The sequence below is a fragment of the Saimiri boliviensis genome, chromosome 2, assembly GCF_048565385.1.
Source record: "Saimiri boliviensis isolate mSaiBol1 chromosome 2, mSaiBol1.pri, whole genome shotgun sequence".
Taxonomy (NCBI): domain Eukaryota; kingdom Metazoa; phylum Chordata; class Mammalia; order Primates; family Cebidae; genus Saimiri; species Saimiri boliviensis.
Window position 1 is genome coordinate 114,341,983 of NC_133450.1, and position 18,548 is coordinate 114,360,530.

An 18,548-nucleotide genomic window follows, 5' to 3' on the forward strand; every position below is an offset into this window, starting at 1 on the left:
GTTTTGCTGTACTATAAACTCATCCAAGCCGAAGAGCCTCTGCCCTGAAGTTCACATTGTGGTGAAAGCAGTGTAGTGGTTTGTTTTGCCCGTGAGGCATGCTAGTGTCTCCTGAAACCCTTATTGATTCTCTTGGTACTTTATAACAAGGGCAGGCTTTTTAATTTTATTGGAGCAGAGGAAAATCACACTTTTCTGATTACTTATCCTGCTCCCTCAGTAAATTGCAAGAAACATGTCTGGCACCTTTGATCCCTGCTGGCAAAGCTGCTCTCTCAGCCAGTGAGGCTGATTCTTTGACCCCTTGGTGATCCCTGTTGGCTGCCCTTCCAGCTGGCAGAGGGCCAACTCAGTGCTTGTGCTAACTCCCAAAGAACCAGGAGGGAAATCTGAGCAGCATCCTAAGTAGCACTGGCCTCAGGCAGACAGGCAGCAGGCAGCGTGTGTGCCCCATCAGCCCCTCCACTCAATGTCTTTTCCTCCCTTTCGGTTCTCCTTCCCAGACAACATGTTAGTGTCAACAAGATGCATGTTAGTCAGGCTATGAGCCGGAGGCCTTTCCTCCCACCTTTTCCACACAGACACCTCCCTGTCCTAGTTAAGGATGTTTCTGTCAGTTTGCTGTCAAGGCTAGAAGGCAACCACAACATTTTCTCTCCTACCTGTGGGTATTAAGTGCTGAAAAACAACTTCAGGAATAATTTGTATTTTAACAACAGACTTTTAGAAATAGAAAAATTGATCCCTAAAGATGACATTTTCAGCATCGTACCAGGCTAGCTAGGAGTGGAAAGTTGTTTATTTCATAAACAAATTAAGTCATACATTTATTACACCATCTCCCAATACCACTTCAGTTGAGATAATCCATGTCGGCAGCCTGGGATGTAGCCTTCCACATATTTATCTATGTCCCCATAGGGACATGTCACAGTTTATCCTAATGATGGACATTCAAATTGTTTTCATTTGGGAATCACCATCAACAATCCTTCAACAAACATATTTGAACACACCACTTTATACATTGAGCCTTTTATTTGCAGGATAGTTTTACAAAAGTAAGATTGTGCAAGGTGCATGCATTTAATATTAGGTCAGTACAAAAGTGATTGCGGTTTTGCCGTTAAAAGTAATGGCAAAAACTGCAATTGCACCAATGTAATAGATACTGCCAAGTTACTTTTCAGATATCTGCAGTAATCTACCTGTCTACTGTAAAATAAAAATAAAATTCTAAGCCCCCCACTGGCTGAATGGACCTTCTTTGGCCAAGGGGACCCCAGAGTAACCTTGAAAACCGAGTTCTTGGCCACAATGGAAGAGAAGAAGGTGGGGCATGCCTCATTACGCCCCCTCCTTTCTTAACTTCCATTAGACTTTCTTCTCTAAGGGCTACACAGGAACTAACCCTTTCAAAAGACGCCACACTGATGTCAACCAACCACCTCATGCTGCCTCTCCTTTTTTGCCTGATAAGAGACCACTGACCATGGGGTGGCTCTGGCCAGTCTATGGACAGGGCGCAGTAAGGGCCTACATGTCCTGTACTTCTCCTTTGGACAGCAGAGGGTTGAAAACTCCACTCTCAGATCTTTCGAATGCAGCCATTTTTGGCACATGAGACCCGTGAAGGAGCATGAAGCTCAACTGCATGTGTGTGCATTTCTCCTTTCATATATATTCATGCTCCTACTATAGCTTGTTGAATATGTATATTTGAACACATTGTTTAGCATAAATTCCTGTTCCTTTTGCCCTTCCCTTGAAGTATGTTTTTTGTGTGTGTGTGTGTGTGAGACGGAGTTTCGCTCTTGTTACCCAGGCTGGAGTGCAATGGAGCGATCTCGGCTCACTGCAACCTCCGCCCCCTGGGTTCAGGCAATTCTCCTGTCTCAGCCTCCTGAGTAGCTGGGATTACAGGCACGCGCCACCATGACCAGCTAATTTTTTGTATTTTTAGTAGAGACGGGGTTTCACCATGTTGACCAGGATGGTCTCGATCTCTTGACCTTGTGATCCACCCGCCTCAGCCTCCCAAAGTGCTGGGATTACAGGCTTGAGCCACCGCGCCCGGCCTGAAGTATCTGTTTTTAGCTTCTCGCCAGAGGCTACACATCCTAGCCTGTCAAAATGGCACCCTGAAGGCTTCAACCCTTTAAGAGAAATAAAGCTTCCCTTTCCAAATTTATGAACCTCATCATTCTTCAGTTGACACCACCCAGAACATATAACGATGCTTATATCTTCCTACCCTTTAATGCTGAATCATATTATTATTATTGTTATTCTGCCAAGCAATGGTGGAAAGTAGGTTCTCCTCTTTTAGTTTGCATTTTTCCCATTCCATCAGGATGCACTGTATCAGTGGTCAGGGTTCTTCCTTGGAGGCTGACCCTGATGGCATCTTTGGGACCATTTTCAGGGCCCCTCTGGCTTCTGTTTTCTCTAGGCAAGAGCTGAAGAAGCAGCTTCAATGAGCAGGATGGATTTTGATCATAGGAGCTGATATGTGCTGTATGAATTTAAAATCATCAAAAAGATGGGTTTCAAGCAAATGCAATTTGAAAAGGTTACAGGAAAGAATAGCTAATGTGTGTTCACAGTTGTTAGGGGTGTTGTGGCTTTGCCCAGCTCTGCAGGAGAAAGAGCTGTACCCTGCACACTGCGGAACCTACAGGATCCCCCTGCAGGTGGGGAGGACCTTCTTTCTACTTGGCTATCCATATTTCTCTGTGGTCACCCTTTCCTGAGATTTTCTGTGACTTTTTTTTTTTTTTTTGAGATGGAGACTTGCACTGTCACCCAGGCTGTAGTGCAGTAGCGCGATCTCAGCTCACTGCAATCTCTGCCTCCTGGGTTCAAGCAGTTCTCCTGCCTCAGCCTCCTGAGTAGCTGGGACTACAGGCATGTGCCACCATGCCCAGCTAACTTTTTTGTATTTTTAATAGAGACGGGGATTCGCCATGTTGGCCAGGGTGGTCTTGATCTCCTGACCTCGTGATCTGCCTGCCTTGGCCTCCAAAAGTGCTGGGATTACAGGTGTGAGCCACTGTGCCGGGCCAATTTTCTGTGATTTTTAAAGTACCCCTGGGGTTCTGTCTTTACTTTAGCTAGAAACCTCTCAATCTTTTTCCAGAAGTAGACCCCCTTCCAGTGTGCTTTGCTGAGTTATGAATGCATTTTTCTAGAAGTGACTTTCCATGTCTGCTTCTGGCCTTCACTGTCAATTCCCTAATCTGCTGCCCTGCTCCGGTTTGCCCACGTGGCATGTCTCTTCGATAAGAATTTTAGTGCTATTCTGGGGAGTTGCTTGTTGTGGATTATAGCTTTCCTCTGAGGCATAAGCTTCCTTTTGATTCCCTCTCCTGCTACACTGTCATTCTCATGCTGCATGCTATGAAACAGGCATCCCAGAGCAATGTGTGCTCACATCCTCTTGGGAGTTCTTCCCCCATAAAGGCAGTGAATGTGATCTGAGAGACAGGGTTCTGAGGTAAGAGGATCTGCTTGACTCACTTAAACCTGTTGCTACACTTATGGTGGACTCAGAAAATCACATAATCAGGCCGGGTGTAGTTTGGAGGCCAAGCACTTTGGAGGCCAAGGCGGGCAGATCACCTGAGGTCGGGAGTTCAAGACCAGCCTGACCAACATGGTGAAACCCCGTCTTTAAAAAAAAAAAAAAGAAAAGAAAAAGAAAATCACATAACCCTAAACTGGCTAGATTACTTTCCAGAAATGTTATATTAATATATTTAGAAAAGCACATACCGTAAAAATGATGCCTCATCCGTGAAGCCCTGGGTACCGGGCACAGGACTACTCCTTCTGGGTCTCCGTCAAGCTTCTCACCCACTGATTGGCAAAAGTCAGTGGGAAGTGATAGCATCTGCTGCAGGCAGGAATTTTTGGGGAAAGGCTCTATAAATATTGCTGGTGGAAATGAGAAATCAATATCACAGATATAAAAACACCAGAAAATAAGCATATGTGTACACAATGATATTTATTTCAGCTTTGTTTATAATGGCAAAAACCCTTGAGCAAAGCAAGTATCCACTTGTAGGACAAAGGCTGAGTAAATCGTGATATATTCACACCATGGACTAGGGAGATTTTCATACTATGTAATGTGTATATATATATATAAATTATGTTTTTACAAAATAAGTAATCATACCATATATGTCTGTAAATACAATGTAAATGTTTATATGTGATGAAATAATGAGAATGGAGAAAGGTCTATTCACATTATATATATAAGAAGATGGTGTCCACAAGGAACAGCATGTGTAAATGATAGGCTGTTTACATAAAATTAAGTATATTAGAGTATCCATTCACAAAGACATGTATGAAAAAATGATAACCACAATATTTATCATGCTTTTTTTTGAGACGGAGTTTCACTCTTGTTGCCCAGGCTGGAGTGCAATGGCGCTATCTTGGCTCACCGCAACCTCCGCCTCCCGGGCTCAGGCAATTCTCCTGCCTCAGTCTCCTAAGTAGCTGGGATTACAGGTGCGCGCCACCACGCCCAGCTAGTTTTTTGTATTTTTAGTAGAGATGGGGTTTCACCATGTTGACCAGGATGGTCTCGACCTCGTGATCCACCCGCCTCGGCCTCCCAAAGTGCTGGGATTACAGGCTTGAGCCACCGCGCCCGGCCCTTATCATGCTTTTTTTAAGATGGTGGGATTAGGCCAGGCATGGTGGCTCACGCCTGTAGTCCAAGCCCTTTGGAGGCCAAGGCAGGTGGATCACCTGAGGTTGGAGGTTCAAGACCAGCCTGTCCAACATGGTGAAACCCCGTCTTAAAAAAAAAAAGATGGTGGGATTTTAGGTGATTTTTCTTTCTTCCTTTAGATACTTTTCTAAACTTTTTTTTTTTTTTTTAAACAGACTCTCAATCTGTTGTCCAGGCTGGAGTACAGTGATCACAGCTCACTGCAGCCTTGGCCTCCTGGGCTTAAGTGATCCTCCTATCTCAACCTCCCAAGTAGCTGGGACTATAGGCATTTAGTAAGGTGCTACCACACCTGAATAAATTTACTTTATTTTTTATAGAGATAGAATCTCCCTGTGTTGCCTAGGCTGGTCTCAAACTCCTGGACTCAAGTGATCCTCCCACCTTGGCCTCTGCAAGTGCTGGGATTATAGACATGAGCCACCACATCTGGCCTAAACCATTATAACAGTAAACATGTGTTATTTTAAAAAAAATTCAGGAAGAAACTAAAACTGCTTTCATTGTGAAAAAGCAGAGAGGTAGAGGGATGAAATGTTGGTGGTATGTAGCTCAGCATCTTATTTCTGAGCTTCCCTCAAACTTGGAATCCAAGATAACTAGTAAGCATGGAGCTAGTAGAACTATGCTTCCCAATGTTCATATGCTTTTTCATTTTTTTTCCCAGTTAACAAACACATATTTAGTATTCATAATTACCAGATATTGTTCTAGGCAGTGGGGCAATAGTGTTACAAATATCTGATGAGATTCCTATCCTCATAAAACTTACAATTTAGTGGAGATTGGCAGAGATAGTTGACTAATCCCCAGTATAATAAGTGCTACAAACAAGAAGTAATCAATTAGCATGATGAGAAATGATGCCAGAAAGTCCTGATTTGGATTGGTGGTTCTGGTGGTGAGGGAGGGTTTCTTGGAAAAAAACCTGAAAAGTGAGGTAGACTTCGGGAGGATCTCGTAAAGAAGGCTTATGCAAAGATCTCTGAGAAGGGAGGCTACCTCTGTTCGCAAGATCCGGGAGGGTCTTTGCAGATGGGAGCTGGCAAGGAGGAGAAAAGCGCTGCAGGGCAGAGATCACAGAAGGCCTCAGGCTCTGCCTAGGTTCTCGGAATGTGGAGTGATTCTGTGTCCTCAATGCTCAGGAGATAAAAGCCCCTGGATGCATTGGGTGTGGTTAGAGCGGGTGGCTCCTCATCTGCTGTACTTCTGATGCAGCTGCACCCTGATAACAATTGGTGGTAAACTCAGAGGACTAGTTTAGCATGTCTTAGAAAGCTCTCAAGGCCAGGCGCGGTGGCGCAACCCTGTAATCCCAGCACTTTGGGAGGCCGAGGTGGGTGGATCACGAGGTCAAGAGATCGAAACCATCCTGGTCAACATGGTGAAACCCTGTCTCTACCAAAAATACAAAAAAATTAGCTGGGCATGGTGACATGTGCCTGTAATCTCAGCTACTCAGGAGGCTGAGGCAGGAGAATTGCCTGAACCCAGGAGGCGGAGGTTGCGGTGAGCCAAGATCGCGCCATTGCACCCCAGCCTGGGTAACAAGAGTGAAACTCCGTCTCAAAAAAAAAAAAAAGCTCTCAAGTGCTGTTAAATGCTCAGAGCACTAGTTTAGCATGTCTTAGAAGGATCTCAAGTGCTCTCATCCTGGCTATCTTAGGTACCCCTTCAACCTCCCCTTCATGCCCAAAAGATCAGTAACATTATGCACATAATGAAAGTGTTTGGAGCATAGAGCTGGGCCCAGTGTGGTTCCCACGCTTGCGTTGGTCCCCTGGACCCTGCTGTAAATTCTACTCTCGTGTTTCTGTCTTTATTTCCTTTTCTCAATCCCTTGTCACTTGCAGGACTAAGGGCACCCACGTAGGGAGTTGGGGCTGGTACCCAACACTTGACTATGGCTTTTGTGGTCTTTCCAACAGCCACTTATCAGGGAAAATCACTGACAGTCAAGGAGCTACATTTTCTGATTTCATTAATTTGACTGCTGATGGAAAGAAGTTAAGCTGATAAAATTATTTTAAGGACTATTAATTGCTTGGATTTTAGTGTTCTTTATATAGAAAGAGAATAAACAGGAGATTTACTCTCAAGAGTTAAAAGAACTTAAAGTTTACAAGATTTTTAAAAAGTTATTTTCTTAAAGGAAGGGTAAGTAAAATCTGACACTTTCCTTAGGTATCATGAGTGAAAAGAAAAAAAAAGAATCTGACACTCTGAGAAAACATTATTTTGTGGTTTCTCAGTGACTGCTGTGATGCCTTTTATGACTTAGAAATAAGTCTCACTAATTTATAGTTACATGATGATCAGTAAAATAAAGTTCACAAACAATAAAGATTATGTGATATTATAGTTATTTAACACTTGTAATGAATGAGGCAGTGTTTGACTCATTTAATACAACAGCCCTAAAAGGTAAATTTTATCATTTTCATTCTGAAGATGAAAGAAGAGTCTATGCGAAGTGTCTGAGTGGTAGACCTCAACACATAGCAGCTTAAAGCAACAGTTATGATCTCTCATAATTTATGTAGATCAGGAATTTAAGAAAAGCTTGGCTGGGTATTTCTGGGTCAAGGTCTCTCACAAGGTTGCATCAAGATGAGCTGTGGCCACATGAAGGCATGAGTGGGGCTGGAGGATCAGCTTCCAAGTTGGTGCATTCACATGGCTGTTGGCAGGAGGCCCCAGTTCCTTACGACATGAGCCTCTTCTTACGACTGCGTGGGGCTTCTCTCAAGACATGTCAGTTGGCTTTCCTCAGAGCAAGTGATTCAAAAGAGATTAGGACAGAAGTAGCAATGTCTTAAAACCTAGCCTTGGAAATCTCATGGACATTTCCACCATGTCCTATCATTTACACAAGTCGACTTGTGGAGAGACCCACACAGGGATGTGAAGATCATTGACCATCTTAGATAGAGGCTGATGAAGAGGGGCTTACAATATTTGCTTTTGCCAGAACCCTTAACAGTTAGCAAGAATAGCTTTTCTTTCTGTTATTCAAGACTTAAATAATCTTATCTGGAAACAAGGAAGGTATAAATTACTTTTCCAGGTGTATTCCATCCATATGAGTATATAAAACAGATATAAAAGCTGTTTGGCATTGTAGATTACCTTCTTACCCCTATTAAAAAATTTCAGCATTCTTTACTGGAAAAGTAAATTAAAGAGTTGGAGCATGTCACTGATCTTTGCATATATGCTCACTTTTATTTCCTTACTTAGGGTAATATTAAAATTTCTTGACTATTACTTATTAGCCAGTCATCTGTCTTCAGCCATGGTATTTACATACTTAAACCTTTATAAGAATAATGCCAAGGGCAAGACTAATGGAAACTGTGGCTTAATAAAAATTAACAGATTTTATCTTTTATCTTATTTGCTTAATCCACATTGAGTCAGTGACATTGACTGCACTGTGAAAGCCAATATTTTACAAACTCACAAAGTAGAAAATTGATCTCTCCTAGGATAGAAAATTCTTTCCTCTGCGTTTTGTTTTATAATGAGAAAATAAGAGGTCACATCTCCTCATTGATCTTAGTGCTTTAAACAGTCTAATCCCATTTTCAGAATTGCATTATTTTGAACCAGCAGGAAAATTACATGGTAAACAACTCAATGTTATTCAAATCAACTAATATTAGAGTAAAAATGCATAAATTGGAAATTGATTTTTCATGAAACGCTAAAATGTTAGGCAAATTCCCCTCCATATATGTGTGTCACTGTGGCCATCACCATCATGAATCTTGGATGCTTAGAAAATTATAAAAAGCAGGCTGGACGCGGTGGCTCAAGCCTGTAATCCCAGCACTTTGGGAGGCCGAGGCGGGTGAATCACGAGGTCAAGAGATCGAGACCATCCTGGTCAACATGGTGAAACCCTGTCTCTACTAAAAATACAAAAAATTAGCTGGGCATGGTGGCGTGTGCCTGTAATCCCAGCTACTGAGGAGGCTGAGGCAGGAGAATTGCTTGAACCCAGGAGGCGGAGGTTGCGGTGAGCCGAGATCGTGCCATTGCACTCCAGCCTGGGTAACAAGAGTGAAACTCCATCTCAAAAAAAAAAAAAAATGAAAATGATACAAAGCAAAGAAACCTTTTGTCCAGTTTTCAGCAATGTGACTAATGAAGATTCAGGCACAGAAAGTCTCCATTGCTTAAACTCACTGGGAAATGCACAAACAAAACAGCCCTTAGCTTGGGGAGAGAAATGGAACTGAAATAATTCTCCCTAATGTTTTGCTCCCTATTTTTGCCCTCTTCTCTTCCACTCTCTCCATGTTTACTTGAGGGAGGGCTAAGAAGAAAAGAGAGAAAGGCAAGCATTAGGATTTGTTTTCCAAAAGGTGTTGTTTCTGCCCACCCACATGCACTTTGTTATAGACAAGTACTTCCAGAATTATGTTACATCTGCAAGGCCCTTACATACACTTTGTTTAGTTCTTAACTGAGAAGGAATCATAGATATTCTGCTAGAATTATAGATATTATTATAGAATTATAGATATTATTCTGGGTCTAGGCCAGAGTGTCTCAGTTATCAGGCTCCTTCCCTGTTACCAATGCGCTAATCTGTTATTTTGTTTCCTTTGCCCTTCTCCCTCCTTCCTACAGAGCTCTTGGCTCCCAGCATTCTGTTTGAGCGTTTATTCCATTTTCTTATTGAGCTGGCTAGCTCTCATGGCCTGTGTGCTATAACTCATCCTTTCAGGTCAGAGCAAGGTTAAGTGTTCTATTTTTGACTTTGCTGTGACCTTCAGATCCATTGCTTCCTTCCAGAGCCTTCCCTGTCTTGGCCAACTGTCTCCTGCCTTGTCCTGGATCTGGCTAGTCCCAGCTCTTGCCCCATCTGCTTATTCTGGCTCTCCCAGCGCCTCACTGCACAGACACTCCTCTCCTGCTGGCCTTCTCCTTCCTTGCAGGGACAGGAGAAGGTGGTAAAGGACACACAGGAGTTTTGCTCTAGAGATACTTAACCTCCTCAGTAGTGGGAGAGTGTCCTAAAATCTGTTAGAAAAATTGGAATGTCATTCCTAGCTCCTTACCCTCAGGCCTTTCCTTTTTCTCCTGCCTTGCCTCCTAAATTCAGCTATAGAAAAATGAATGACATTTTCAGCTTTTAATTAATGTCATTGTCCAATTGTTTCAGATCATAAGGATTAAGAGGCTCTCATTTCCAAAACCTTATTTCTCCAACTCATATGAGCTATGCTAGGTCCCAGTGGACTGAAGCAGGATCAGGCTCAGTTTCCTTTCTTAGTCCTCTAATTATCTTACCCTTGGGATCTTTGGAAATATTTCCAACATAATTTTTCCTTTCAGGCTGTATAATTATAGTTACTGGGACAGAGGGAGTAGGAGAATAGAGTACATGAGTATTCCCTGTACATTCACTAGACTAATTACAGTGTAGCATGATGTATCATTGCTGAATACATCTCTCTAAGCAGCTCTGATACTGTGTGTTGGCAATGGGAAGATAGTAAACATTCAGCTTGTTGGTTGAAGGTAGTTGTCATCAGTAGATATAAAACTGAGTACACAGAAAAAAATGATAATTCTCTTGTTATATTAAACTTTAAGTTTAAGTTCTTCATCTATTTAGGTCTTTTTGAAGCAACCCCTAGATATAAAACCATGTCTGGTGCTAATGAGGGATGACAGAGTTTTCAGATAAGGCTCTTTTCAGGCTTTGTAATCTTACATTATACAGGTGGAGAAATAACCCATGGAGCCTAAGTGCAGTATGAATGATACAGAAGATATGGACCCTGCCTTCCAAGAGTTTAAAGATTGCATGAGTAATTTAATATAGGCAAGGGCCTCTTAGAGGCAAGATGGCCTATGTGGCAGATATTTAAGATGGTGAACTGTTTCACATCCACTCCATCAAGCGGGACTTGTTTGGATGCCGATCCAAAGGTAGCATGCTTAACTATGGGCAGAGTTAGGTAAAACTTTTCTTTCTTTTCTCTGGAAGTTTTCTCCATATACCTATGGAAAGGGAAGTGGAATCTGTTACTATGAATATGTTTCAATACCATCACAGCTAAGTGGGGCCGATGATTTCAAGACTTTTCTTGCTATAGCTTTTCAGAAAATAATGTCCTTCTCAAGGACATTGATAAACTAATGTGAGCGACCAGAGGGAAAGAGAGAAAGTATCTTGTGAAGCCATAAAAGTTTTCCAGTTGATTTATATGGAAAAATTCAAGTCACTGAAAAGACAAAGAGAAGAGTTATCAATTCAGATCCTTAACTGTGTTTTTCTTCTTACTTTATGCGTCTGTATGTATCTTGCTGTGTGTTGAGAGATGTGAGGGACTAATTTCAGGGGCTTTATGAATTCTGTGAGGGAGCCCCAAGGATGGGGCAGACTTGACTGTGGTCACTGAAATAGTTTTGTTTTGATCATGCTACACAGTTTGCCTTACCCTTTGGGATACCATTATTGCTAAAAGATATATGCATTTGTTGTAGACTCACCTAAAATCCATTGTGTGGCCCCACAGGAGCTGACTGGATGAGGCTATTGTTGGAGTTTCTTTATATATTCTTATATATTACAAAAGCGAATCTTGCTAATATTTTATCTGCATTATTCATTGGGAACAAGTATTCTAAGCAGAAACCATCCAGGGCTAAATTGGGGATATATATTTCTTAAGATGCTTTTCATTCAAAGTAATTATTTAAAATATGCCATTTTAATGAACTTACTACATAGCTTCTTCCTGTTAATTCAACTCCTGCTTAAAAAAAAAATTCTACTCCTGCTTAGTTTGAACTTTATGCATCATTTCAGAAAAAATCCTCTGGAATCAAACTGTGGCAAAAATAACATATTTTTCTCATGCCAATAGCAATCAGCATAAACTGAGTTGGGCAGGTATTAGTTTAATCAAGTTACAGCAAACTGACACTTCTTTAGTGAGGAAGAGGCTCAAACTTTCAGACTAGGAGTAAGAGCAAATTGTACGGAAAACCACGAGGCATAGCCCTAGGGCTGCAAGCTGGTTCCCTCTGCATTCTTTGGCCATAATTCTTCTGATACCAGTATCAAAAATCCCTGAATCAAAAACTTCTTTTTTTTTTTTTAAAGATGGGGTTTCACCATGATGGCCAGGCTGGTCTTGAACTCCTGACCTCAGTTGATCCACCCATCTCAGCTTCCCAAAGTGCTAGGATTACAGGCGTGAGCCACCGCGCCTGGCTCTCAAAAACTTCTTTTTTTTTTTTTGAGACGGAGTTTCGCCCTTGTTACCCAGGCTGGAGTGCAATGGCGCGATCTCGGCTCACCGCAACCTCCGCCTCCTGGGCTCAGGCAATTCTCCTGCCTCAGCCTCCTGAGTAGCTGGGATTACAGGCACGTGCCACCATGCCCAGCTAATTTTTTGCACTTTTAGTAGAGACGGGGTTTCACCATGTTGACCAGGATGGTCTCGATCTCTCGACCTCGTGATCCACCCGCCTCAGCCTCCCAAAGTGCTGGGATTACAGGCTTGAGCCACCGCGCCCGGCGCTCAAAAACTTCTCATCACCTAGTTAGCACTGACTCTTTGGTCACTTGGAAAATTATATCTGCGTAAATTAAAGAACAATATTGTTACGAATCAAAGTAAGATAGAATCCTTTTTAGAGCTATTTAGAACTTTTTAGAACTATCTGCTTTGGAAGGGTGAATTTGGAAACTCAGTTGTTTAATGTTGGTTCCCCTGATCCCCATCATACCTCTTGCTCCACAGAGCTTAATGGTGCCTCATTTTGAACACTCCAGCTATCATTTGACTTCTCTACACTGAAGAGTTCTGTATTCCTATCTTTTCTTTCCCTCACTCCCTCTCTTGCTGTCTCTCTTACGCTTTCTAATTCTATTTGAAGGTTTTGCTTGGACAGCAGATTTAAGGACTCAGAGAAAAACACGAATTCGACCTTCAGATTTCCAGGATTATGCCATTCAGTCACGATACTGCAACGTTAGTTAGTAAGTGTGCGAGTAGCCAGAGGTTCTATCTTAAAGGGTTTTGTATGTTGAGAAAGTTAAACTTTTTTTTTCTTTTTTTTTTTTTTTTTTTTTTTGAGACGGAGTTTCGCTCTTGTTACCCAGGCTGGAGTGCAATGGCGCGATCTCGGCTCACCACAACCTCCGCCTCCTGGGTTCAGGCAATTCTCCTACCTCAGCCTCCTGAGTAGCTGGGATTACAGGCACGTGCCACCATGCCCAGCTAATTTTTTGTATCTTTAGTAGAGACGGGGTTTCACCATGTTGACCAGGATGGTCTCGATCTCTCGACCTCGTGATCCACCCGCCTCAGCCTCCCAAAGTGCTGGGATTAACCACCTCACCATTTCTTATTTTTTATTTTTATTTTTTGTAAAGATGAGGTCTTGCTGTGTTCACCAGGTGGGTGTTGAACACCTGGCCTCTGAAAGTTCTCCTGCCTTGGATTCCCAAAGTGCTGGAATTACAGGCATGAGCCACCACACCTGGGTGGTTGTTTTTTTTTATTAAGCAAATAACTAAGTATAGTTAGAATCGTTGTTTTATTATAGGTAACATATCCTTGGCTAGATAACATTTCAGAAAACTCTTTTCATAATGATGAAATAATCTCATAGTTGTGTCAAACTGTCTAGCTAATTGGATTTAAAACATTAGGCAGTTATCGTTACTTTGAGATTTTTAATTTTTCTTAATGAAACAGTGCAAAGGTCATTGATATATTTTTTGATTTTCGTAACCTTGTGTGGTGTTTAATTTATATTGGCATTCTATTAAGATGTATCATGTTTGTGTGCTACGTACTGCAAGAATTATTTGAGATACTTTATTTTGTTTTTGCTTTTTAAAAATATTTTTCATTGACACAAATGGTATATATCTGTGTTGTACAACATGAGTATGTCCTAATTGTGTTGCTGTGTCCAAGGCTATGACATTGAGTATCGTCATGCAATTCAACATTAGAAAGTATAATGGGAATATATAGGGAAGGGGAATGGTTCCAGAACTTAGATCATTTTTAGGGGAGATTAGGTGACTGGGAACATGATCTCTAAAGGAAAAAGTATATGGAGGTTGAAAATTTGTTACTTAAATATATAGTGAGTTATTCTTACTTAGTATGCCTTGTAACACTAAGGAGAATCTGAAGGGCTAATGAGGTTAAATAATCAAACATACAGTCATCTTGCTTTGTTGCTGTGTGGGCACAGACACAAACACACACACACACACACACACACACACACATTTATTTTTCAATGTGTAGCCAATCGGGTATTGGGTATGGGTGCTTCTCTCCTGACATATTGGCCGAATTCAGGTTCTTAGAGCCAAATGAGTCAGTTTCAAATGAGGAGAAAGAGAACGAGATCAGAGGTTTAGAGAATGGAAAGAATACAGGATTCTTAAGCCTCAGGTTCTTAACAGCAGAAGAGGTTAGGCTCTAGATGCTGCCTAGAGTCATGTAAATAGATGGCGATAAAATGTGATTATAGCCGTCTTGGGTTTTAAAGAAATAACAGCTTCAAAACAACTCATTCATGAGCATGTAAATGCTAATAAAACCCCTTGGCAGGCTGCCCAGCACTCCTGAGGACAGGTGCCCTGTGAGAGTCTGGCCATGGGGCTGTGGACTCTATCTAAAAGTAGTTTAAAAGAAACCATATTCTGGGGGCCAACTGTACTGAGGTGCTTGTTTCAGTTGCAGGTTCCCAGTTCCATACCTATGCTCTGTGATTCAGTATATCTTGTACAGTTATTCTGATGTATGGTAAGGTTTGGGAACTGCTTGCCAACTTAGAATATCCTTACATGACACACATACTACAAAAGGAGTTCTCTTATCCAGGAACTTTTGATTACTGTGTGTCTAAATATTTTACAAATTCATTTTTTCAGCAAATATTTATCACATGCCTACTCTGTGCCAGGTACTGAGCTAGGCATAGAGTTATAACAATAAACAAGATTGACACAGTTTTTCTTCATGAAATGGAGAGATAGCAAGTCAACAAATAAATAATTATGATAAGAAGGAAGAAGATACGATAATGGAGCATAATAGAGGGAGGAGCAGTTAGTGCTTGAAATAAAATGATGGTTAGAGAAGGCTTTTTTTGACAAGGCAGCATTTAAACTAAGACTGGGATTTAAAGTAATCAGACATATGAACAACATCTTAAGCAGTATAAAAAAAAATGCGTGTACAAAGGCATTGAGGCAGGATTAGCCCTGATGTGCTTCAGGAAACACTAAGGTTGGAGTGGCTGGAGCCCAGCAAGCCAGGGGAGGGAAGATAGGAGATGAGGAAGGTAGGATCAGATTAAGTAAACCCTTGAGGAACATGGATCTCAATCCCTCAAGGGATTGAGAGGGGCATCAGAAGCTTATCTGGCAAAAGGAGTCTGGAGTTGACAGGAGAAGCCTACTTTGATACATGAATTTGGGAGTCATCAGCATTTTGATGGAAAACTACCAGAATGGGTAGACTAATATAGGGAGAGGCTTAGTACAGGATACTTAGTACAGAAACAAGAATAAAAAATATTAATGATTTTAATGTAATCATTATATATTGAAATATTTGGGATCTGTTGGGTTAAATAAAAAATATTATTAAAATCTTACCTGCTTCTCTTTACTTTTTTAAGACGTGGCTATCAGAAAATTTAAGATGACATGTGTGGGTGGCATTGTATTTCTATCACAGGGTTTGCAACATGGAGGTCATCGGAAAACTTGATAAGAGCAGACTGCCTGGGATTAAGTAGTAACTAGCAAATTGTTTATACTCTGATGAGACTAAACCATCACTATAATATTGTTTTGTCTAAAATTAATAAATTCACCACTAAAATTTTTCCTAGACTTATTGATATGTGATTTAATAATTTCACATTGACTATGTAATATATCATGTACTATGTTAAATTTTAATTTAAATAGGATTTAAATTAAATCTTTTGAAATCAACTCTCAAATTTTTTTTTACATTTTTTAACCTGTATTTTTTCCTTTTTTTGGTTTTTAAATTTTTATTTAATTTATTTTATTTTTTTTCATATCTGGGCAGGAAACTTCATGGTGTTATGGTCAACTTGCCGCACAACCGTGTTCAAATCTGTCACCAACAGGTTTATTAAAAACCTGGCCTGCTCGGGAATTTGTGCCAGCCTGGTCTGTGTGCCCTTTGACATCATCCTCAGTACCAGTCCTCACTGTTGCTGGTGGATCTACACCATGCTCTTCTGCAAGGTCGTCAAATTTTTGCACAAAGTGTTCTGCTCTGTGACCATCCTCAGCTTCCCTGCTATTGCTTTGGACAGGTAAGATCAGGTAATAAGGAGCTAACTTTTTTTTTTTAAGTTATATTAAAATATTGGCATCATGAAGCAATGATGAGTAGTCAGTGTTCCAAATACTGGTTTTTAGTCTGCTTGTGATCAACAGAAAGGGAATAAATGTCCAAAACAGATGCCTCACAAAAGACAGGTTGATTTAGCAACAGCCATGGAAAATAGAACCACTGAGAGAAGACCTGGGGGTGGGAGTTCCTTGGTGAGGATGCTGGGTAGAGCTGCGAGATCATAGGGTCACTTTAGCTTGGTTGCAATTGGTGGTATTTGTGTTGCAATTTGCAGTATATTGTTCATCTGATTGATAATTCTGCAATTAGGCGTTTTTGATGCAGTATGGAACATCTCTGAAAGAACGAGGGAATGATTCAGTGGTTATTTAACAAATGATTAGATGGTCCATTTGGATCTGGCCAGGTAACACCAGAATTCTTCTGGAGGATGTATTTCCAAGGCTTCATATTGCAGTGGTGATTGTTTTCTCTTCCCATTCTCTTTGAAAGGATGTTCATTTGGAAGTGAACCTTACATCTTGGTTACTGCCATTCTGCATAATTTGATCAATTTTATCAAAGTTGTGTATAGATCTCATAATCAACAAATTCCTGCCTTTCTCCTTTTTAGCTAGTGCTTCATGAATACAGTTTAGATAATATATTCTAGAGAATTGAATTAAGTAAACAAACAAGAATTGAAAAGTATTTTACGTCCATGAGTGTTTCTGACTTCAAGATTAACAGAGAGGAAACAATGCTGAAAGGAAGGTGCTGGCTATTCTGATTTTATATCCTATGTTAAAATTTAACAACATTTTAGATTAATTTGAAAATTTAGAGCTCTTTGTCCATTCAAAACATAATACCTTAATGACCTGTGAGGGTATTGATTGTAGAACGCATCTATAGAGTCATTTCAGCCTCTCAGGCCAAGGACCTTGATTTCTTCAGCTGCCTGATGCCGTCAGCATGGAGGGACACAGAGTCACACGAAGCTCCCGGCATACTGGGAGAAGTCATTGCGGTTCTGTTTAAGAGAATGGATGCTGGAACTAGAAGCCTGGCTTTGAGTCCTGCCTACACAGCTTTCTAGCTGAATGGCTTTGGGTAAAGCTGCTTAAACTTTCTGAGCCTCAGATTCCAGAGCAGTAGAAAGAATTAAGTGATTTATTATGGCCTGTGATAGGATGCACTGCACCAATATTTGCCTCTCTTTCTCAGGCTTCCCTTCTGATGGCACATTCTTCCTTTGATATATTGTCTGCAATCATGTTACCATCAGATCTTCTGGGAGCCACTCCAGCTCTTTAGAAGGGACTGGAATCTCACCATTCATGGAGCCAAACAAGGCAGGTGACGAAGTCAAGTGACAACAGGCCAGGTTGCAATTGTGGCACGTGAAGTGTGTGTCCGTGTTCCTGTTCATGGGGATCAGCCCCTCAGCAGTTGCTAATAATTGCTTTGTAAGAATCTAAACTCAGTGGGCAGGACTTTTTTCTTTCTTCAGAAGACGAATTAAAAAAATCTAGAATTTCATTATTTTAAAATGTTGGCAATTAGTTTTTTTTCAAAAAGTATTATTTGTTCATCCAAATCCCTTCAGAAAGATGAATGTGTGCCCTGAAATGCCAATTTGCCACACCTGCTTTATGGTGATGTTGCATGTCTCTTCTATTGCTGCATATCTGGAAAGTGCTGTTACACTTTATTCCCAAGGCTTTATTTCCAAGGTGTGGAAGACAAGAGTGAAATCAGAGTCCTTCCTCAAGTGTACTTCTGGTGGGTGCGCTAATATGTTTTATGTTGGACCATTTTGTGTTCAGTGTCCTTCTGAATGCCCCCAGGAGTACCTGCTCTGGTACTTCAGTTTGATATTCTGGACTGAGATATAATTTACATATGATAAAATTTACTTATTTAAAGTATATGAGTCAATGAATTTTAATATATTTATAGAGTTGTACGGTCATTGTCACAATATAATTTTAAAACATTTCTATTACCTCACAAAGAAACTTACATGCCCATCCCCAGACCTAAGCAATCATGAATTTACTCTCTGTTTCTATATGTTTGGTTTTTTTGGACATTGCATTGTAAGTGGAGTCATGCAATGTATGTTCTTTTGTGTCTGGCTTCTTTCACTTAGTATGTTTTCAAAGTTCATGTTGCAGAATGTAACAGTACTTCATTCATTTTTATTGCCAAATAATACATTCATTCAATTTTAGGAGTATACCAAATTTGTTTCTCCATTTACCAGTTGATGGATATTTAGGTTGTTTCTACTTTTTGGATATTGTGAGTAATGCTGCTATAAATCCTGAAAGTTTTTTTTTTTTTAATAAGATTCAATAAGAAGGAATACATTATTCTGAACAGTTTGCTGTTATACTTGGAAGCAATGCAATAAT

General features: G+C 40.7%; 1 protein-coding gene across 1 annotated transcript in view; it reads left to right on the forward strand.

Annotated features, from left to right (window-relative positions):
• GPR176 (G protein-coupled receptor 176) overlaps positions 1-18,548 on the forward strand; it is a 130,042-nt gene that overhangs the window by 105,695 nt on the left and 5,799 nt on the right. Inside the window, exon 2 of the mRNA XM_003935726.4 lies at positions 15,856-16,108. Coding sequence (XP_003935775.2) covers positions 15,856-16,108 — 253 coding nt within the window. The remainder of the gene's footprint in view (positions 1-15,855; positions 16,109-18,548) is intronic.